The sequence below is a fragment of the Molossus molossus genome, unplaced genomic scaffold, assembly GCF_014108415.1.
Source record: "Molossus molossus isolate mMolMol1 unplaced genomic scaffold, mMolMol1.p scaffold_m16_p_13, whole genome shotgun sequence".
Lineage (NCBI taxonomy): Eukaryota > Metazoa > Chordata > Mammalia > Chiroptera > Molossidae > Molossus > Molossus molossus.
In genome coordinates this window covers 10,509,763-10,530,793 of record NW_023425348.1, presented here as the reverse complement: position 1 = coordinate 10,530,793, position 21,031 = coordinate 10,509,763, and the positions used below count along the sequence as shown (strand labels likewise).

Here is a 21,031-nt window from a genome sequence, read left to right as displayed (position 1 = left end):
AACATCTTGACCACGCGTCTCGCTTGTAAAAATACGTATGCTCTCTCATTTTCAAATCCTACTCCTGAGAAACGACTGTCCCCTCCTCACTGGGACGGGGAGGTCCCAGGGCCCCCCCGTTGGTCTGCATGGCCCTCGCCACCGCGGGCCAGGGGGCAGAGGAAAAGGGAAAACGAGGCTGGCCCAACCTCAGTGCTGCTTTCTGATGGATCCTGAGCAGAAAGGAGAGAATGACGACGAGGCCCCGAGCACGACCCTCCAACCACGGTCCCCTGCCAGCTGGCTCTCGAGGGCCTCGACTTGGGCCCACCTCCTCCCTCTCCCCCTCTGGCTTCAAAGATCTGTGGGAAAGAAACAGGGCATTCTTTATACCCGCTTCTCATTTCTAAGTTTAGGGGATACAGAAAGCAGCTGCAGGCGGCCCAGGGGTGCTGCGAAGCTGAGGGGTCTTCAGGCTACGAGATGTAAAGCGAACCCCCTGGCAAGTGAAGGAGCAGAGGGGCCGTCTCCACGGTGCCACACCCCCTGGTCACGACAGCCACCACCCTGGAGACACGAGAGTGGGCCACCTGACCTCTAGGAGGGGAGTACTCGGGCCACTGCAGGGAGACCCCGCTGCCTACACTGAAGCCGGCCAGTAAACGGGGCGAGTGAGACGGGGAAGAGGAAGAGCGTGTCCCTGTGCTGACAGGCGAGGACGAAAGGGCAGAGTGACAACAGAGTGCGGTGGACCCAAAGGGGCCCTCTGGCTGCCCCACGCGTTGCTAGCACGAGCCCCCCCGGGTCCCGGACAGGAAACATCCGCTGTGGGTGATCTAACCATGGCCTCCACTGGAGCTTTGTGTTTTATAAATTAACACTTAGTTTCTAGCTGTTTAATTCCAAAAGAGGAGCGAGCGGAAGCCACTTCCGTTCAGTGAAGGAGAGACAGGGAGGGGGGAGCTCCAAGAGCCCGGCTCCTCTGGCACAGACCTGCGTGCTCGGTGCAGGCGGCAGGTGGGCGCCTCCCGACCCTCCGGCCCAGCCTCCCTTCACAGAGCTGGTCTCCACCTCCCCCGGGCAGGAAAAACGCCCCCCGAGCTCTCCTGCTTCAACACTGGGAGCCCAGCGTCCCGGGAGCGTCCTGGAGGTGATTTTGCAGAATCCTCCTCCCCCAGGCCTGCCTGGAGCTCACCCGAGGCCCGACAACCGGCTGTGAACCACTGCCGTAACCTTCCGGGGAGGGCTGGCTGGGCGGGGGCCGGAGCGGGGGAGCGGTGAGGGCTCCCCGAGTGGGCGAGCCGGCGGCACACGGGGCTCGCCAGAGGAGACCTGGAGGTTGTGCCAGTTCCTAAAGGGCCGGCTGTCTGGGAAGTAGGTGAACAGAGGATTGTGAAGACATGGGGAAGTGAGGCCCGGTTATGTTGTTCTTCGACTGTGAATTCTGCTGTTGTGAAACAGAGTATTCTGTAAACCTAAAGCCTATGTACAAAAAATGAGCATTAACACAGTAAAAGACTCAGTGAAAAGTCAAACTGTTAGGGCTCCATTTGTCCTCAGCCGCACCCGTCCATCTGGAGAGCTGCCTGACCACACCGGCTTCCATGCCTTTCTGCGGCAAGGCGGCGGCGGACGGCGGCGCGCACCGGGCCAGGTCTGCACACGGCCTTCAGAGATGGACCGGGGGTCGAGCCAGATCAAAGCAGCACAGCCTCAGCCCAACAGCAGCTTCCGAACGGTTTTTATATTGTATTTGAAAACAGCCGTAGGCAGGAGTATCATAACTTCAAGGCCAAACTAAGTATCATCTTAGCTACAATCTGCATCCCCCAAGGAGTTGCAAGCTGAAGGGGACAGGCCATTTCTGCATAATATACATACTTTCATTTACGAACATTTGAATACAGACTTTCTATACACACATCACCTATATAATAAAAATGTACAAGGCATGAGTACACGTCACTGTATAAATATAGAGTTTTAGAAATCTTGAACCCGCGCTTCCTGTTCCCACCGGCTTCTCTTCTTCCTCTTCCCCAGTCAGGTCTGTCATTTAAGAGCTGGACAGAAGGGACAAGTGTCATTTGTGTTGGTCTGGGCCCAGAACTTGATACACTGGAAGGAAAGAGAGACACACCTCAGGTTCATCTGGAGACAGGGAAGGGGAGAGCTGTCACAGCTCGGTGGGTCTGAGGACTTTACTAAGTCACCCCAAGGCCCTCTGGAGTGGGTGCACCTGCTGTTTCACAGAGAACGTTACAATCTGCTAGTGACAGTGGGAAGCAGCTTCCTGTTGACTATCTAGGCCCCTTAGGATCCACTCAGGCGGAGATGAGCTTCCATCTCCTAATACACACAACCCTAACATTTTTTTAAAATGTTTTTATTAATTTTTTGAGAGATAGATAGAAACATCGTTTTGAGAAACATCCATCAGCTGCCTCCTGCACGCCCCCTACTGGGGTCACGCCCGGAGCCCAGGCCTGTGCCCTGACCGGGAGCCAAGTTGGGACCTCGCAGTCCACGGGACGGCACTCAGTCCACTGAGCCACACCGGCCAAGCAACCCTGAGGTCTTATTCAGGATTTTCCCCTTACCAAGAAGTTAAATGTAAATTCAGTTTCTACCTCTTGTTGAAACAAAATGAACAAAATAAAAAAGCAAAAAGGGAGCCGCCCTGCTGCTAAGACCCGTAGCTCTGGGTAATCTGTCCGTCTGGAAAGATAACCTCTAGCACGCAGGCCTCCGAGCTCCGACTGCCAGCGGCGTTCCTGATCCCATGTCAGGGTCTTCCCTCCCCTCATGTAAGCAGTGTCCTGACAGCGCTACACTGAAACAGCAGTCAGATACGCGTCTCTTCCTGTCCGCTTCTCCAGGGAGCGACCGGCTCGTGCCCCAGTGTGAGCTGCTGTGAGCCCACGGGACGGGGAAGAGGCGGGGAGACCTAGCTGCCGTGTCCTGGACTCTGCTGACGTCTCAGCCTGCTAACCACCTCACGGGCGGACGCTGAGGACGAGCTCGGCACTGGGCGCGGCGTGGGAAGCGCGGAGCGGCACCCACCTCCTTGTGCAGCACGTGGGCGCAGGCCATCGGGTGCAGCTCGCCGGGCTGCACGAGCTTCTGGCACATGAGGCACAGCTTGCAGGCGGCGGCAGCCTGCAGAGCAGAGGGGGGCGGCAGTGAGAAGGCGGGACCTCTGGGTCTCCTTGCCTTCGGTGCGCGGTTCCGCCTCCTGTTCCCACGTAGTGAAAAGATTTCACACCAGAAGAAACTGAGGTTCAAATACAGCTTCCTGCCAGAAGTACTTACACTTCCCCAGCGGTGCTGCCGGCCACCGGCTGCTGGGGTCGCGTTCCTTCCTACACTCTGTCTGCGAGCCCGCCCCCCTTGCTGACATCGCCCCACCTTCACATCCTAGTCTTCAAAGAAAACGAGCCTTACATGTGAGGACCTTCCAGGATATGAGACTTGTGCAGAAGGCAAGAACATTGGGGTACTGATCTGGGCCAGCGGAGCGGGGAACAAGGCCCGGATCCGACCAAGTGGCTGTGGGCGAGACGGGGGAGAGGAAGGAGAGTGAGCGACAGTGCGGACACAGAGCTCACGCAGCTCCCGGCCCTGGAGGAAGAGGGTGCCCAGCTATAGGGCTGCTCGCCTCCCGGGTGTCTCTGCAGCTGCCGCTCCCCAGCACCCCCGGGTGGAGCCCGGCCCGCCCACCTGCGCGCTCGCGGCCACTCGCTCGTGCTCGGCCAGCCGCGCGGCCACCAGCTGCGCCAGCTCCTCCATGGTCAGGCCTGCCATGGTGGTGCGTGCCGTCTTGATCTGCTGCAGGATGTTGGTCATCTGCGCCCTAGGAAGGGAGGAGAGCGATTCTAGGCTCCACTCCTGGGAAACAGCCACAGGCCTCTCCCCCTCGAGCCCACAAATTCATCCGGCAAGTTTTTTAAAGTCAGCCCTGAAGACGCGTACTTATTGCATTGTGGGAACCGGGCCAGCAGTTTTTCCAGGATCTTCTCCAGTTTGTCGACTGGCTGGGGCCGGGGAGTTTCAGCAGAAGCCTTGACACCGCCCAGGCCTGGGGGAGGCGGGATGGAGGCGGCGGGGGGCACGTGTGGACCGTGGGAGCCGACAAGGGAACCCAGGCCAGGGCTACTTCTCCCTTGGGAGCCAGGAAGGGGTGGGGACGGCTGGTTGGGCTGGGAAAGGGCAGGACTCAGGATGGGGAAAGACAAGGAACGAGGATCTGCACTGGGCATAACCATGGGCATCGTGACCTGCCCAATGGAGAAGGGCATCCGAGGAACCAAAGAGGGGCTGGGCTGAAACACCTGAAGCATGAAGTCTGTCTGTAGAGGGAAAGAGACAGAGGACCAAAGAGAAAGGAAGAAATCAACGAGCAACTCTTATATCAAATAAAACCAGTAATAATGTAGTAACAAAACCAGCATCTTCTTAAAGAGACAAGTCACAGAAAGGCTTACCTCTGAGGGGGGAGGCGGCAGAGTGGGCGTGGGGATCTGAGGGAGGCTGCTCAGCTTGGCCCCGTTCCTCACCAGCTGGATGTGGCTATTGAACTGGTCCTGGTGGTGGGGGGAGCACTGCCCTGACTGCCGGCTGAGCGCCCCCAGAGAGGCCCTCCACCCGCCGGAAGGGAGCAGAGGGAGCGGCGCCCTCCTCACCACCACGGGGTTTGAGCAAGAGGAACGCAGCCTGCCGACCCCACTCCGCTTACCCGCACGTTCTTCTTCATCATCCGAACTCCATTCAGCCTGGTCTCCCACTCCTGTTTGGAACGGACTGTGTCTAGTGTTGGGGGAGTTGACCTTTCAAGAAACCAACAGGAATTTACAGAATGAAAGAAAACCTAACTCCCAACGCTCTGGGAGCACAGCAGTAACTGGCCAGTGGACCTGAGAGAAGAGGTCGAACCCGACGCCAGAGAGGGCCAAGGAGTGAGGCCGTCTGCCCCACTGCAACACCAGCTTCTTTCCAGCCAAGTGTGGAGAAAGAGAACCCACCACGACACAGGGTCTTTCGTGCACAGGGGCCTCCAGATTCCGTAGCAAAAAGAGGAGAAATGACTGTGTAAGAAGCAAGTCTCAAAGGGTACTTGTTACACTTCAACAGCGTAAAAGATACTGTTTTTCAATAATACAATAGGAAATGCAAAACTATAAAACTGCAGAAAGGGAGAGGCAGAGAATGAGGAGGTTAGGAAACAGAAAGAGAAATCATGGAGCAATTAGTACTGCAGTCAGAGAGGCCTCGAGAGGCCCGAGATGTACAGTCAGTGCCCGATTAGCTGGCCTAGGGTTTCAAACCTTAAAAAACAAACAGCCCAGCCAGTGTGGCTCAGTGGCTGAGCGTCGACCCTGCACTGAGAGGTCACCAGTTCGATTCCCAGTCAGGGCACATGCCCAGGTTGTGGGCCCGATCCCCAGTGGGGGGCGTGCAGGAGGCGGCCAATGTTCTCTCTCATCGATGTCTCTCCCTCCCCCCTCCCTTCCTCTCTAAAATCAATAAAGGAAACACCCACAGAACTCCAGGACCAGGACCGGCTGGGCCGGGACACCTACTTGAGGTACGTGAGGTGCAGCTCTGCCTCCTTTTCCGCTTCTTCCAGCTTCAGCACCAGCAACTCTTTCCGACTCTCTAGGGATAAGATCTGAGAACACCACACACACACTCTGTTTAATGTACATGTACGAAGCTTACTTCAAACAAATGCTCAGGGCTATGTGGTATAACACTTACACGGCTCAGGGGTGCAACACTATAGACCAAAGTATGTGCCGTCCGGAGCCCAAAACGGAGGCCCTCAGTCCGGCAACTGTCCTCCTCACCTCTGCCTTCCAGGCCCGTTCTGTCTCCTCCATAATGTTCTGGTTTATTTCGCCATCCTGATTCTTGAGTCTGTCCAGCTCCATCTCCCACACCTCTCTGCAAGACAGGGAGCCACGAACACGACTAAGGGGAAGACACCAAGGAAAGCGAAGCCCAAACGGGCCCGCCAAGGGCGTCACAGGACGCCCCGCGCTAAGCATCACCTCTACAGACAAACAATGTCTACACTAGTCTGTAAGCGCACAAAGGCAAGTGAAGTTTGAAAGTAAAAATGTTCACGTCTCCACTTGCTGAAGTAAGGCCCCGCAGAGCAGGGAAGAGACTCAGAGCCAAGACCCCGTGAAGGGGGGAGTCCTGCGCTCAGGAGGGCTGGGCCACCGCGGCCCCCACTTGCAGCCCATCTTTCAGTGCAGGTGCCGGGAAGGCGGGCGGACGGGCGCACTAACACCAGCCTCTGACTCGCTGCTAAGCGCACAGTCACTGAACTAGACGTTGCTGTTTCTTAGCTACAGTGGACGTTCTTCAGAAGGAAGAGATCTCGTCACACTTCAGGACCCTCATTCCCCTCAGTCCCCTCCCTTCCGACCCCCCCCAGCCCTGGAGCGTAATCCACTCCGGATGAGGAGGACGGTGTCTGTCCAGTGCCGAGGGGCTCCCAGGCTGTGCGCATCAAGCACCCTGCTCAGGACTAAAGCTGCCGATAAAGGAACAGAGCCAGCAGAAGAAATTCCTTATGTTGCACTTGACTGTGATACGTTGTATGGCTGGAAGCAACAGGATTACCCAGGTCACTGGACAGAATAATACGGGAAAGTTTAAATTATTTTAAAAAGGTGAAAATTAGAAGGTTGAAGACAGTTACATCTTTAAAATGTTGCCAGTTTTGCCCGGCCCGTGTGGCTCAGTGGATAGAGCATCGTCTGATGGATTGCAAGGTCCCAGTTCGATTCCCAGTCGGGCACATGCCCAGGTTTCCAGCTCGATCCCCAGTAGGGGGCGTGCAGGAGGCAGCTGATTGATGTTTCTCTCTCACATGGATGTTTCTATCTCTCTCCCCTCCTCTCACTCTAAAAAAAAAAATCAATAAAAACATATTAAAATAAAAAAAATAAATAGAATGTTCCCAGTTTTCTTCAGCGAGAGAGAGTTTTGTTCCTCTTCTGTCAGTGGCCTTACATGCTCAAAGGCAGCGATGCACTTACACTGTTGCCGTCTCTGCCCTCTGTCACCTGACCCAATGCCACATCCGTTTCACCTGACCCAATCCCCCACACATCCCCGTTTGCTACTTCCCAGGTAAAGTACGGGGGGGGGGTGTGCGCGCATGACACACACATTCACTGACTCACTGATGTGAGTCTGCCCCTCTCCTGACAAGCTCTACTTAATGTCACAGAAATGACTAGGGGGACATGTTCCTCCTTAATCCCCATGTGTTGTCCTCAAATTAACTTCTTGCCAGAGGAAAAATTCTCTGACAGTTCTTCAGACAAAGGTTTATAGTAGATGTGTTTTCCTGCTACAACACAAATTCCTCAAGTTAAAAAATAGATGAGGTGTTACCCCGCCTGTGTGGCTCAGTAGTTGAGCGTCGACCATGCACCAAGATGTTGCTGGTTCAATTCCCGGTCGGGGCACATGCCCAGGTTGTGGGCCAAGTCCCCAGTCAGTAGGGGGCATGTAGGAGGCAACCAATTGATGTTCTCTCTCATCTCTCTCTCTCTCCCTCTCTCTTCCTCTCTCTCTAGAATCAATAAAGAAAAAAATTTTTTTTAAAAACATATATATGAGGTGTCAAAATTCTCTAACCACAGGAATACGTAAAATATGTTTAGGGGTCAATCAATTATCTCTTTAGCCTACTAGCCACTCTTTGACGATGGGATAATCGTAGAAAAACATTACAGTTGCCTTCTTCAATCAATGTTATTCTTGAAGATTACAGATGCTTACCAATATCTTTAACTTCATTAAATACATTTGTCAACTACAGATAAATATTTATATTTAAAAAATCCTCCTACCATGCCCATGAAGACATCCACATATTCATACACACACAAAAAGTTTTTCCTGCCCTGGCCGGTTTGACTCAGCAGTTAGAGCGTCGGCCTGTGGTCCAGAGAGACCCGGGTTCGGTTCCCGCTGAGGGCACGTACCTCGGTTGCAGTTTGTCCCCGGCCCTGGTTGGGTCGTGTGGGTGGCGACCAGTTGATGTCTCTCTCACATCGATGTTTCTCTCTCTCTCTCTTCCTCAGTAAATAAATAAACAAAACAAAACAGACCAACAACAAGCTTTCCCTTTGGGCACTCGGCCACAGCCACCACACTGGCATCAGCAAGACGAAAGGGACCACTGGCACCACCACAGCTGCTCGCAAACACCTTCAACAACCACAAAATGCTTGGCCTGGTATGTAACTGGACTGTGACACGCTTCGGATTTCACTTCACTAAAGGGGACCGGCTACCTGCAACCCACGCAGCAGAAAGCGAGCTCCACACAGCAGCTGGCCGACAAGGAAAGATGAAGCCGGCGGGACGAGCCGACCGCGCTGAGCGTGGGCCTGTTGCGCCGGGTCCGATTTCTCAAGCCCGCGCCCCTGCTCTGCACAGCTGGTTCCGGGGCCGGCAGCTCAGACGAACCACCTAACACTGCACAAGCCTGACTGGCCGGAGGTCCCCATTCTGCATATTGCATAAGTTAATTTTGTTTCTTTTTTTTTGTTTTTGTTTTTTTTTAATCCTCACCGGAGGACATTTTTCCATTTTTTGTTCAGGTAGAGTGGGAGGGAGAGAGAGGAACAGAGAGAGAGAGAGAAACATCGATGCGAAAGGAACACATCGAGTGGCTGCCACCCGCACAACCGACCAGGGCCGGGGACAAACTGCAACCGAAGTACGTGCCCTTAGCGGGAACCGAACCCGGGTCTCTCAGGACCGCAGGCCGACGCTCTAACCGCTGAGCCAAACCGGCCAGGGCTAATTTTGTTTCTGATCAGGTAAATAATACAAATTATAAGAAGTTTTACAAATATAAAACATAAAGAATATAACATAGACGTTCCAACTCTTCTATTTATTGCCTGTACTACCCTAGATAAGTTCGTCTTTCTAGGCCTCAGTTTCTTCTGAAAAACGAGTAGTACCTACAGCATGGGGTTCAGGGGAGAGTTCCCCGAGAAAACACACATAAAGAATTTATATAGTGCCTAGAACATGGGATGTGTCCAAAACATGTTATTTTAAGAGTATTTTTAACTCAATTTCTCACAATTACACTACTAACAAAGAACCCTTATTATACTTCTTCCCAGTCTTTTACATATATATATATATATATATATATAATATACAAATTCATTACGTTTCTCAAAGACTGTGATTTTTATCTTACTCTTCGAGCCTCATGTATTTTCAAAAATGTAATTTTTAAATAACTATCCACATATACTATTTATTTAGGTATTTTCTGAAGTTATTTTCAATTTCACAATGATAACTATTCTATAATGAGCGCCTGTGCACATGCACTCACACAGGTTAGTGATACAAGTGACACGTTCAGATTCGAGAGGAAGCTACTTCCATGTCCACGGCCTGTGGACCAAAGCAACACTGAGTTAACATGCAGCCCCTATTACTTGTTGTGCCCTATTCTGCTGGAGTAAAGTGGAATAAAAAAAGAATCTGCCTCTCATAGAGCTATCTGATTAAATGAGTTAAATACGTAATACTCTTAGAGCAGTCGGGCATACAGTTAAGAACTTAATAAATGCTAGTTATATGGACGTTAGAACATCTTCCTTCAGAGAAATGAAAACATGCAGTATATGCTGGTTCCACCATTAGTGGTGGTGGAAATTAGAGGATTTTAACAAAGAGAAGCAGATGCTAAGTATCTTGTGATATCCTCAATAGCCAGAGAGAGAGCTAAAAATTAAGCCAGTGAGTCCAAAACACCTTCCTTTCAGAATACATTACTCCCTAGGCAAGGCAAAAGGAGACAGACAAAAACTACCGGGTGAGTTAATATATCAGGGTTGGCTGTCCTGAATGTGGGGTAGTTTACGAAATCCCTTTCTCTGAATCTGAAGCTAATACAAACCAATACAGAACGAGTAAGATCAGATACAAAGCAGAAAAAAAATTTACCCTGGGATGAACTGCAAATTTACTGTTATGAGGCTAGAATTCTTTGAGTTAATTTAACAACATTTACTGAGCAGCCTAGTGACAGGCACTATGCTAAAATCTGGGTATATAAGGTACCCAGTACCTGCCCCCAATAAGCTCACAATCTAGTAGTTTTCTGAGTTAACAAAAACACGGATACTTGGGGCAGAACAAATAGCACGTGCAAATGCCGAAGAGGTAGAGGCACCAAGCTCGGGAGCGGGCACTGGAGGTCCAAGCCAGCACGCGGCGGTCTGGGCCAGGGACACGAACGGCAGTGCACTAGCACAGGGACAGAGACCTGGGTGTGAAGGGAATCATCTAGAACAGCGGTTCACAGGCGGTTCTTGGTCCCTGACGCCCTCGGCGGCCTGGTATATGAAGCAAATACTCCTTTCCTAGTAACACGGACTTTGTTTGCCTTTTCCACCCTCATTCTTCCTGGGTCTACGATGGAGTTTTCCTGAGACCACATGACAAGGGGTAATATCATCGCTTTGATGGCTCATGGAACGTATGCTTCTATGCTGTTTTCTAGCATTTCCTAAGGTAGGTGTAGGGTGTATTTTAATCTCTCAATTTTTTCTTTCTCAATTTTTCTGTGGTGCTCCTCCTAGCGATCTTTGGTAATACTTGCTATAATCTCTATAATCTCATTATTGCCCAATAAATCATTACTGTAAAATTTCAAAGTTCTTCATGCATCTTGGCAGAAACAAGTACTTAAAAAAATGTTTTTACTGGTTTTTTAGAAAGAAAGGAAGGGAGAGAGAGAGAGAAATATTGATGTAAGAAACATCGATTGGATGCCTCCTGCACGCCCCCTACTGGGGATCGAGCCCACAAACCAGGCACGTGCCCCAAGTCCATGGGGCGCAATCCACTGAGCCACACCAGCCAGGCAAAACAAGTATACTTTATTGTTTGTCATTTTTCTCTTATATTTAAAAATGAATCACTGACTCAAAAAAGGGAGATCAGAAAACTCACTTCCTCAACCCACAGCTGCAATGCACCCATTGAACTTCTAAAAGTAATGAAACCGACCTAGGGTACCCGACTCAGGGAAGAGTCTACGCCAAAGAAACTGGACAAAACTGTAAGTAAGAAACCAAAATATGCCAAAGCCATCTTTCTCTCGACGTTATGGATGTTACCAACTTACTTTCTTCCATCTTAAGCAACAGGACATTTTCTAATTATATTGTGCCAATAATTGACCATGACATTTTGAGACCCATCATTCACAATTTAAAGGAAAAGGAATCGAATGTTTTAAAAACAGATGTGATGCCTTCTTTAAAACTTAAAAAGTCGTTAAAGCCTTTCAAACTGGATGCCAACCAGCACTGAAGCACCCAAGCGGCACGCGGTCCCTGGGGAGCACAGCCTCGCACCGCGGCCCGCGACACGCCTGCTGGAGGACACGTCGGCAACGCCCCTTTCCAGGGGCACAGCAATTCGTAAGTTAAAGAGTCTGCTGCAGATTCGAAGAACGTAGTTACGATTTCATCTGTGGAATCTGTAACTTTGATTGACAAGTAAACATTTATATTCATCTAGTGCTGGCGCCAACTGATCACCAAAGATGACACTGTGTGTGCATTCTTTTTTTATTTTTTAATTCTATTTATTTGGTTTTTTTTTTCCCCCTTTTTATTGATTTTTAGCAAGAGAGGAAGGGAGAAGGAGAGAGAGAGAAACATTGATGAGAGAGAACATCGACTGGCTGCCTCCTGCACGCCCCCCACTGGGGATCAGGCTCACAACCTGGGCATGTGCCCTGACCGGGAATCAAACCAACGACCTCTTGGTGCAGGGTCAACGCTCAGCCACTGAGCCACACCAGCCGGGCAATGTGTGCATATTCTCGGCAACAAACACAAGTGAAGAGCATCCAAGTTTCTGATCCAAGTTAAATAACCTTTTGAATCTCATGACTTACCCTAGAGCCACTGTGCTGATTCTCACAGTGCACTTACAGTATAACAGCTGTAGTGGATAAAAACATCAGCCATACAAAATCAAGGCAGTGGCATCAAATTGTATCATTGACCACTGTATTCTTCACTGACACACACCTGCAGTGGTGAGGTGGGGGGGTGGTAAGGAAGGAACATTTAAAAATATTTTATTAAATCTCCACCCTTAGGCCTTGCTGGTTTGGCTCAGTGGTTAGAGCATCGGACTGCGGACCAAAGGGCATGTACCTAGGTTGCAGGACTCCAGCCCCCGGCGGGATTGTATGGAAGGCAACCAATCACTGTGTCTCTCTCACAATGATATTTCTCTGTCTCGCTCCCTCCCTTCCACTCTCTCTAAAAAAAAAAAAAAAAAAATCAATGGAATGATATCCTCGGGTGATGGATTAACAAAAAAACAAACAAATCTCAACCTTTACATAAAAATCTTTTTAATATTCTCATTTTATTAAATGCTACCTGCCAAAGTACAATGGTTACCTCAAGGAAAAAAACTTGTGAGACCATCTGAGTTGGGAGCCGAACTAACCTTTTCCCTGGGGATACCATTTCACGTTAAAGAACAACCGAGAGACAAACTGTGGGTATTTGAACTTGAGAACGGAGCAGACATACTCTTGAAAATAAATGAAGAACTCTTGTTATTTCCAAGAAAACAACTGACAGTATTGTGAACAATAAAATTCATGCTTTGAAGCAAAACTTAGACGTTTGAAGATCTGCACCAGCCACGGAAGCTCGAGGGCTCCCCACTGCTGTCCAGAGCACCCTGATGAGTCAACAGTGACATGAAGCAGCGATCCCACCCGGTGAGCAGCAAGAACTTCTCAAACATGCGACACCTGACTAGTTAGTCAGGGCACTGACCTCTTTCCCTTAGACTGTGAAACTGAAAAATGACAACAGCCAACCCAATAATAGCTGTCCAGTTAATGAATCAAAATTATACTTATTTTTTTGTCAGATCAGCAAAAAATATACTTTTTGGTGTGTCGTGGAATGTTAGTAATTAGTTATGGGTGCCACGAGATGAAGAAGGTTGAAAATCACTGCTACAAACTAATGTGATTCTTTAAATATCATAAAATAAAATGTGTCAACACTTGGAAGATCTGAGTGACACTGAACCAATGTTTTCCAAATTATCAATGAATGCACTGTTACCCAATTGACACTGGGACCCACCTGTAACCCAGAACTGGTAGAAAGATCATCTTAAGCTGAAGACAACTGAGATTCAACAGAGGCAGAAAAAAAGCGTCTGGGAGCGTCCTCTGTCTGACTGAGGAGCAAATTCTGGGACCAAGGCTATCAAAGTCCTCTTAGGGAAGGTCTCCTCTGAGCAGAGAGAATACCAATGAAAACCACCCTAAAGCCCTTCTCCAGGGGAGCTTAGGGCCCCAAAAGAGACAGAAAAGTCACTCGTACCTGTACAGACAAATACTGTCCCAAACCTTCTATCCGTCCGTTCTCCTGAAGACCACCTGCCCTCGCAGAGCCCCCGGGGGCCCGCTCTCCCTAAGAAGGCGTGTGCTAGCCAGCAGCGCGTCCTCGCCTCTACCTCGCCTGTTGAGGTGGTACGTGAGCCCAGATCCGAGCCGCCCTCTGAGGTGCTCCTCACTGAGCTCTCCCACAGCATCACGGTGCACATGTGAACCCTGGTTTTCCTACTATTCTGTCTCTTGTCAACTCAGTGCACAGGCCTCAGGTGCTGAAGCTACAGAGCAGAGGCGGAGGTTCTCCTCCCTGCACAACATACTGAGAAGACCCGCTCAAGCCCAAGGCGGCCAGTGGGCTGTACTGTGACAGGCAAAAACACACGATGGTTTCAGAGCACACGATGCAACTAGCCTTTAAGAAACTACCACCTGTCGAGTTCTGGGGCACAAACTTTTCTAACTACAGATCTGTGTTTATTACCAGATTCTCTTCACGTAATTTAACCAAACAACATACTGCAATAGAGTAAATGCCAAAGTAGACAGATGAATTAAGCTTCTTTCATTAAAGGCACTTACAAAAATGTAAACGTGATTTTTCTAACTAAATTGATGTTTGCTTTGGGTTAGGCAAAGATTTCTTGGGACACAGACTGTGTGAAACATGAAAGAAAATAAGGTAAACAGCCCGGCCATTGTGGCTCAGTGGTTGAGCATCGACCCTGCACCAAGAGGTCACCAGTTCAATTCCCGATCAGGGCACACGCCCAGGTTGTGGGCCCAAACCCTAGTGGGGGGCATGCAGGAGGTGGCCAATTGATGTTTCTATCTCCCTCTCCCTTCCTCTTTCTCTAAAATCAATAAAGAAAAATTTTTAAAAAAAAGGTAAACAGAACTTTATCAAAATTTAAACATTTGCATTTCAAAAGACAGTGGTATAAAATGCAAAGGCACTTAAGTCACAGATTGGGAGAAAATATGTGCACACCACCTATCTGATAAAAGGACTATTAAGTAAAAAAATACTCAAGAAAACAACATGCTTTTTTCAAATGGGTAAAATAGATCCTTCTTTCTAAATGACAAATGGCAGATGAGGACATGAAAAGATGCTCTACATCAATAGTCATTAGGGAAATTCAAATTAAAATCACGAGGCATCACTAAATACTTATTAAAATGGCCGGCACTGACGAGACCAGCAACACCGGTCCTGGCGGCGACAGGGAGTGACCGCGAAGCAGCACAGCGCGAGGAGAACGCTGGCGCCCGGGCAGCCAGGCGGCACAGCCCAGCACTCCCGCGCCCAGGTGGCACCGACCCAGGCGCAAAGAAAACCGTCCACACACAGACTGTACTTGGACATTCAGAGCATCGTTATAACAGACAAACAATGGAAACAACCCCAATGTCCATCGAACAGTGAGTACACAAAGTAATCCGTATAATTTTGTAACAGACTTCTCATCAGTAAAGGATAAATTATTGATATATGCATGCAACAACATGGACGAATCAAAGAGTTCTATCCTGGCAGACAGACAGACAGAAGACTATATGCTGCAGAACTGTCTCCGTGAGGTTCTAGAAAAGCCACAGCCGCAGGGAGAGAAAGCAGGTCAGTGTGCCAATGGCTGCAGGTGGCGTCGGCAGTGGAGTCCGAAGAGCGCTAAAAGAACCTTCTGGGATAGTGGGAGCATTTTATACCATGATTGGGGTGCTAGTTACATGACTGTATATGTCAAAACCCATCATTTAAAATGGGTGAATTTTATCATATGTACAATGTGTATCTCCACAAAAGTGAGTTCAAAAACAAAAAGAATTGCCCCGGCAGCTGTGGCTCAGTTGCCTGGAGCATCATCCCATGCACCAAAAGGTTGCTGGTTCGATTCCCCATCAAGGCACATACTCAGATTGCAGGTTTAATACCCAGTTAGGGGCACAGATGGAAGGCAGCTGATCCATGTCTTTCTCTCTCTCTCTCCCTTTCTCCCTCTCTCCCTCTCTCCCTCTCTCCTCTACAATAGAAGAATTTACAACCTCCACGCCCAAAGCCCCGCCCCGCCTGCCCCACTCCAGCAGTCACCTCACCGTCACGCCCCCTTCCTCCACCAATCACACCGCACTGCCTCAGCATGCCCCTCCTCTGGCTCCTCAGCCACGGAGATTAGGCCCTCCCCCCATTTTTCTGAAACTCAGTCCTCCTGACACCAATTTATGCATTTTGGCCCGTCTAACTTGATACAGCCAGAGTTAACCCCCTGAAAATGAAATCTAGGGAGGTCTGCTTCCCATAAGGGCAGCGTGGCTCCTCCCAGACAGCACCCGCAGGTGGCACTGCAGGCCCCAGAGGCCAGCCGAGCACCCGCTGGAAGGCACGAAGAGCAAACAGGAGCCGGCACCAGCGGGAGAAGTAGGCATCACTGTACTTTCCGGTTTCCTTGTTTTGTTTTTAGTCCTCACCTGAGGGTATTTTTCCATTGATTTTCAGACTGAGTGGGAGGGAGGCAGAGAGAGAAACATCCATGTGAGAGAGCCACATCGACTGGTTGCCTCCCACACAACCCCACCCAGGACTGGGGACAAACTGCAACGGAGGTACATGCCCTTGACTGAAATCACACCCGCAACTCTTTGGTCCGTGGGCTGATAATCTAACCACTGAGCAAGACCAGCCCAGGGCTACTGTTTTGTTTTTTTTAATGGTCATCTGTCCAAGGGCAAACCCCAGACAACTCTATGTTGATGGCTAAACCTGAGACAGCAACCTTGCAGGGTTACTGCCTCAAAAACTGGAAAAAAAAAAAAAGTTTGGAGCTACCATAAAATTGGGAGCTAGAAAATGAGAAAGAAATCCCCAAAATGAGAAAACACATATGGTGAGCCCTAAACTCTGTATAAATCTGTCCAAACCCCTAGATGATCCCTGAACCTGTGGATGCTCAGAGAAGATTCGAAGGAACCCAGAAACAGATCACTGAACTGAACAGAGACCACAGCTGCTGCCCACTGAACAAGAATATGGCATTTATGCCCAGCCAAGGAAATAGATTGCTAACACAACCGGTTTTTAAACCAAGACTTTAAAAAATACAACAGAATCCAAAGTATTATTCACAACATTCAGGATGTAGTCCCAAGTAACCAACATAAGAAACAGAAAACGTGATCCACAGGCAAGGGAAGGGGTTGGTAAATTACAGCCTATGGGCAAATTCGGGCTGCCACCTATTTTTGTAAATAAAGTATTTGGGAACACAGCCACATTCATTTCGTTTACATATTTTCTGCTGCTGTTTTCATGCCACAGCAGAGTTGAACAGTTGTGACGAGACTGTGAGGTCTGCAAAGCCTAACAGATCTACCATACGGCCGTCAAGCCCGTCCCTCACTCAGCCACTGGGACCACTGATCTACTTTCTCTCACTATGGTTTTGTCTTTTCTAGAAATTCATCTGAATATAATCATACTGTGTGCAGCTTTTATGCTGGTTTCTTATTTAGGATGATGCTTCCGATTCCAACTCCTGGTCAAGAAAAAAGGCAACCAATGGAAAAGGGTGCAAGGTGACCAAGACGTTAGAGTAAGCAGGTAACAACTTTAAGGCATCTATTTTAACTATGCAAAAGGACATAAAGGAAAATATGCTCACAAGGACTAAACAAATAAGAGTTCTCAGCAGAGAAACTGAAACTATAAAAATAAACCCTAAAAACTGCAAGTCAAGACGGTGCAGTAGGGAAACACTGCCCACCCACACCCCACAGCCACTTCAAAATTACAACTAAACTGCACACCCACCACCAGTCAGAACTGCCTGCAGCCTGGTTGAGTAGAGCTCCTGTAACTAAGGGTATGAGGAAGAAGCCACGTCCCGACTGGAAGGGGGGATGCGAAATGGGCTGGTCCTACACTCGTGTGTAGTGCATAAAAATCAGGAGGGATATCTTGGCTGCAGTGGTCCCCCAAGGAGCGAGGGGTCCCAGACCCACACCAAGCTCCCCAACCCAGGATTCCAGAGAAGAGAAACCCCCAACTTCTGGCCGTGAACCCGCAGAGACTGTGGCAGCGAGATGAAGGGCGGCCGAAGGCCCTCCCAGGCGCTTCCCGTAAAGGGCCTGCACGTGGACTTCCGTGCTGACCAGCTCACTCTGAGCTCCAGCCTAGAGCAGCAGCTCAGGGAAGAGCTGAAGGTCCGGCTTCAAGGCGAGGGCTGGCAGAAGCCTGTCTCTTTGCTGAGCCTCCCCCTACAGACGCAAGTGGCTGCCACATCCGAGTCTCCCTCAACCTGGCTAATGTTGTTTGCCCCACCATCGTGATTCCGAGACCCCACTCCAGCCAACTTGCAGGCCCACTCAAGGTGTTTCCAGTGGCTTTTCCATACAAAAGTCTGTCTTGTCTAGTGCTGTGAAGTTTCCTAAAATCTTTCAAAGGTTCACAAACCCCAAATAAACAGCATATGGCCTTGGTGTGCCCTATAACTCTTGCTAAACATCCTCAAGCCAAACACTACAGGCAGCCAGGCTGTTCCCAGCTCAGCCTCTCCCAGCTCAGCCTCTCCCAGGCACCTCCAGCCCAGCACAAGCAGGAACCACCTGCACATGACCTTGTAGCTCGGACCAGGTGGTCCCGTCAGAGCAGAGGCAGCAGCTGACCTTGGTCTGCACCACAGCCCCTCCCAAAAGGCCCCGGAACCAACACGCCTGTGGCCAACTTCAGTCAACACCAGAGCACAACCCAAACACCTCCACAAATATCACACCAAAGGCCAAACTCAGTAGGCACCGGAGACGTACTAAAGCAAATCCTGCTCCATGGGGTCAGCCTCTCTGCTTTAGTCATGATCAGTCATGACAGCCAATCAGCCTGGGGGTCAATCTCTCCCACTGATGTACCAACAGCAATCAAGGCTCAACTCCAACAGGAGGGCACACACAACCCATACACAACCTGGAGCACCCCACTCAGGTGACCAGGGAGACTGCTCCATTGGGCCCCATGCGACACCTACTACATAAGCCCACTCTACCAAGACCAGGAGACCAAATAGCTCTACCTAATACATAGAAACAAACACAGAGAAGCTGCCAAAATGAGGAGAAGAGGAAACATGTCCCAAATGAAAGAGCAGGACAAAACTCCAGAAAAAGAACTAAACAGAATGGAAACAAGTAATCTACCAGATGCAGATCTCAAAACACGAATTATAAGGATGTTCAAAGATATCAGTAAAAACTTCAACAAAGACACAGAAAACATAAAAATGGAGATAGAAAACATTAAAATGAACTGAAGAATACAATAACTGAAACGAAGAATACATCAGAGGGAATCAACAGATTATATAAAGCAGAAGATCAAATCAGCAATTTGGAAGACAACATAGCAGAAAACACCCAATTGAACCACAAAAAGAATTTTAAAAATCCAAAAAACAAAAAACTGAGGACAGTTTAAGGGGCCTCTAGGACAACATCACGTGTGCAAACATTTACGTCACGGCAATACCAGAGAGAGGACTATAAAGCAGGAACTGAAAACCTAGTTAAAAAAATAACCAAAAACTTCCCTAAACAAAGGAAAGAGTCCCAAACAAGATGAACCCAAAGAGGCCCACACCACAGCTATAATGCCATTGTTTAAAGACAGAGAAAGAATCTTAAAAGAAGTAAGATAAAAGCAGTCAGTTACCTACAAGGGAGTTCCCATAAGATTGTCAGCTGACTTCTCAACACAAACATATTGGGCCAAAAGGGAGCAGCAAAAAATATTCAATGTGATGAAAAGCAAGGACCTAAAATCAAGATTACTCTACCCAGCAAAGCTATCATTTAGAATCAAGGAGCAGATAAACGGCTTCCCAGACAAGAAAAAACTAAAAAGTTCATAACCACCAAAACAGTATTACAAGAAATATTAAAGGAAGAAGGAGGAAGAGGAAGAATCATAAAAAATATGAATAAAATGGCAATAAATACATATCTATCAATAATTACTTTAACTGCATATGCATTAAATGTTCCAATCAAAAGACATATGGTGGTCTGGCCGGTGTGGCTCAGTGGTTGAGTGTCGACCCATGCACCAAGAGTTCACCGGTTCGATTCCTGGTCAGGGAACATGTCCAGGTAGTGGGCCTGATCCCCAGTGGAGGGCATGCAGGAGGTGGCCAATGGATGTTCTCTCTCATTGATGTTTCTCTCTCTCTCTCTCTGTCTGTCTCTCTCTCTCTCTCTTCCTCTCTCTAAAAATCAATAAAGGAGTCCTGGCCGGTTTGGCGCAGCGGTTAGAGTGTCGGCCTGCGGTCCTGAGAGACCCGGGTTCGGTTCCCACTAAGGGTATGTACCTCAGTTGCAGTTTGTCCCCAGCCCTGGTCGGTTGTGCGGGTGGCAACCACTCGATGTGTCCCTTCACATCGATGTTTCTCTCTCTCTCTCTGTTCCTCTCTCTCCCTCCCACTCTACCTGAACAAAAAGTGGAAAAATGTCCTCGGGTGAAGATAAAAAAAAAAAAAAAAAATCAATAAAGGAAAAAAAACACAAAAGACATGGTGGCTGAATGGATAAGAAAACAACACCCATGCATATGTTGCCTATAAGAGACCCACATCAGATCGAAAGCCAAAGACTGAAAGTAAAGGAATGGAAAAAGATAATTTATGAAAATGGAAACAAAAGAAAGATGGAATATGCCCTGGCCGGTTTGGCTCAGCGGTTAGAGCGTCGGCCTGCGGTCTGAAGAGACCCGGGTTCGGTTCCCGCTGAGGGCACGTACCTGGTTGCAGTTTGTCCCCGGCCCTGGTTGGGTCGTGTGGGTGGCAACCACTCGATGTGTCCCTTTCACATCGATGTTTCTCTCTCTCTCTCCCCCTCCCACTCTATCTGAACAACAACAACAAAAAATGTCCTCGGGTGAGGATAAAAAAAAAAAAGAAAGATGGAATAGCAATACTTATATCAGACAAAATAGACTTTAGGGCAAAGACTATAACAAGAGACAAAGAAGGACCCAGCTATTCCACTTCTGAGTCCAAAGAAACCCAAAACACTAATTCGAAGAGACATGTGCATCACTATGTTCATTGTAGCATTATTTACAGTAGCCAAGATAGTGAAGCAACCTAAGTGTCTATGAATAGATGAATAAAGAAAAAATGTGCATGCTTACACACACCCAAACACACACACTCTCTCTCTCTCTCGATGGAATATGACTCAGATACAAAACTGAATGGAATCCTGCCATCTGCAACAACATGGATGGCCTACAGGGTATTGTACTGAATGAAGTCAGACACAGAAAAACAAAAGCCAGATAATTTCACTTATATGTGGAATTAAAAATAAACAAGCAAACAAACAAGCATAACAGAAACAGACTCATAGATACAGAGAACATTTTGATGTTGCCAGATGGAAGGAGGGTTGGAAGGATGGGTGAAAAAGTACAAACTGGTAGTTACAAAACAGTTACTGGGATGTAAAGTATAGCAGAGCGACTACAGTCAATAATACTGTAATAACTATGTATGATGTCAGACGGGGAGGATTTACCAGCCTAATCACTTCACAAGTTATATAAATGTCTGATCAGTGGGTTGTACA

The 21,031-nt window shown here is 48.8% G+C and overlaps 1 protein-coding gene across 5 annotated transcripts in view; it reads right to left on the bottom strand.

The window, feature by feature from the left end:
* Positions 1 to 1,634: 1,634 nt before the first annotated feature.
* RNF214 (ring finger protein 214) overlaps positions 1,635 to 21,031 on the bottom strand; it is a 49,095-nt gene continuing 29,698 nt past the window's right edge. For 2 of the 5 annotated variants that reach the window (XM_036257893.1, XM_036257894.1), the window contains 9 exons: positions 5,826 to 5,922; positions 5,559 to 5,647; positions 4,715 to 4,805; positions 4,464 to 4,562; positions 3,952 to 4,328; positions 3,700 to 3,832; positions 3,424 to 3,528; positions 3,043 to 3,138; positions 1,635 to 2,097 (listed from right to left, as the gene is read on the bottom strand). In XM_036257893.1, the coding sequence (XP_036113786.1) occupies positions 2,032 to 2,097; positions 3,043 to 3,138; positions 3,424 to 3,528; positions 3,700 to 3,832; positions 3,952 to 4,328; positions 4,464 to 4,562; positions 4,715 to 4,805; positions 5,559 to 5,647; positions 5,826 to 5,922 (1,153 nt within the window). In that variant the 3' untranslated portion in view covers positions 1,635 to 2,031. Of the gene's footprint in view, positions 2,098 to 3,042; positions 3,139 to 3,423; positions 3,529 to 3,699; positions 3,833 to 3,951; positions 4,329 to 4,463; positions 4,563 to 4,714; positions 4,806 to 5,558; positions 5,648 to 5,825; positions 5,923 to 21,031 lie in introns of those variants that run through there. The other 3 variants (XR_004959204.1, XM_036257895.1, XM_036257897.1) reach the window with 3 other exon arrangements.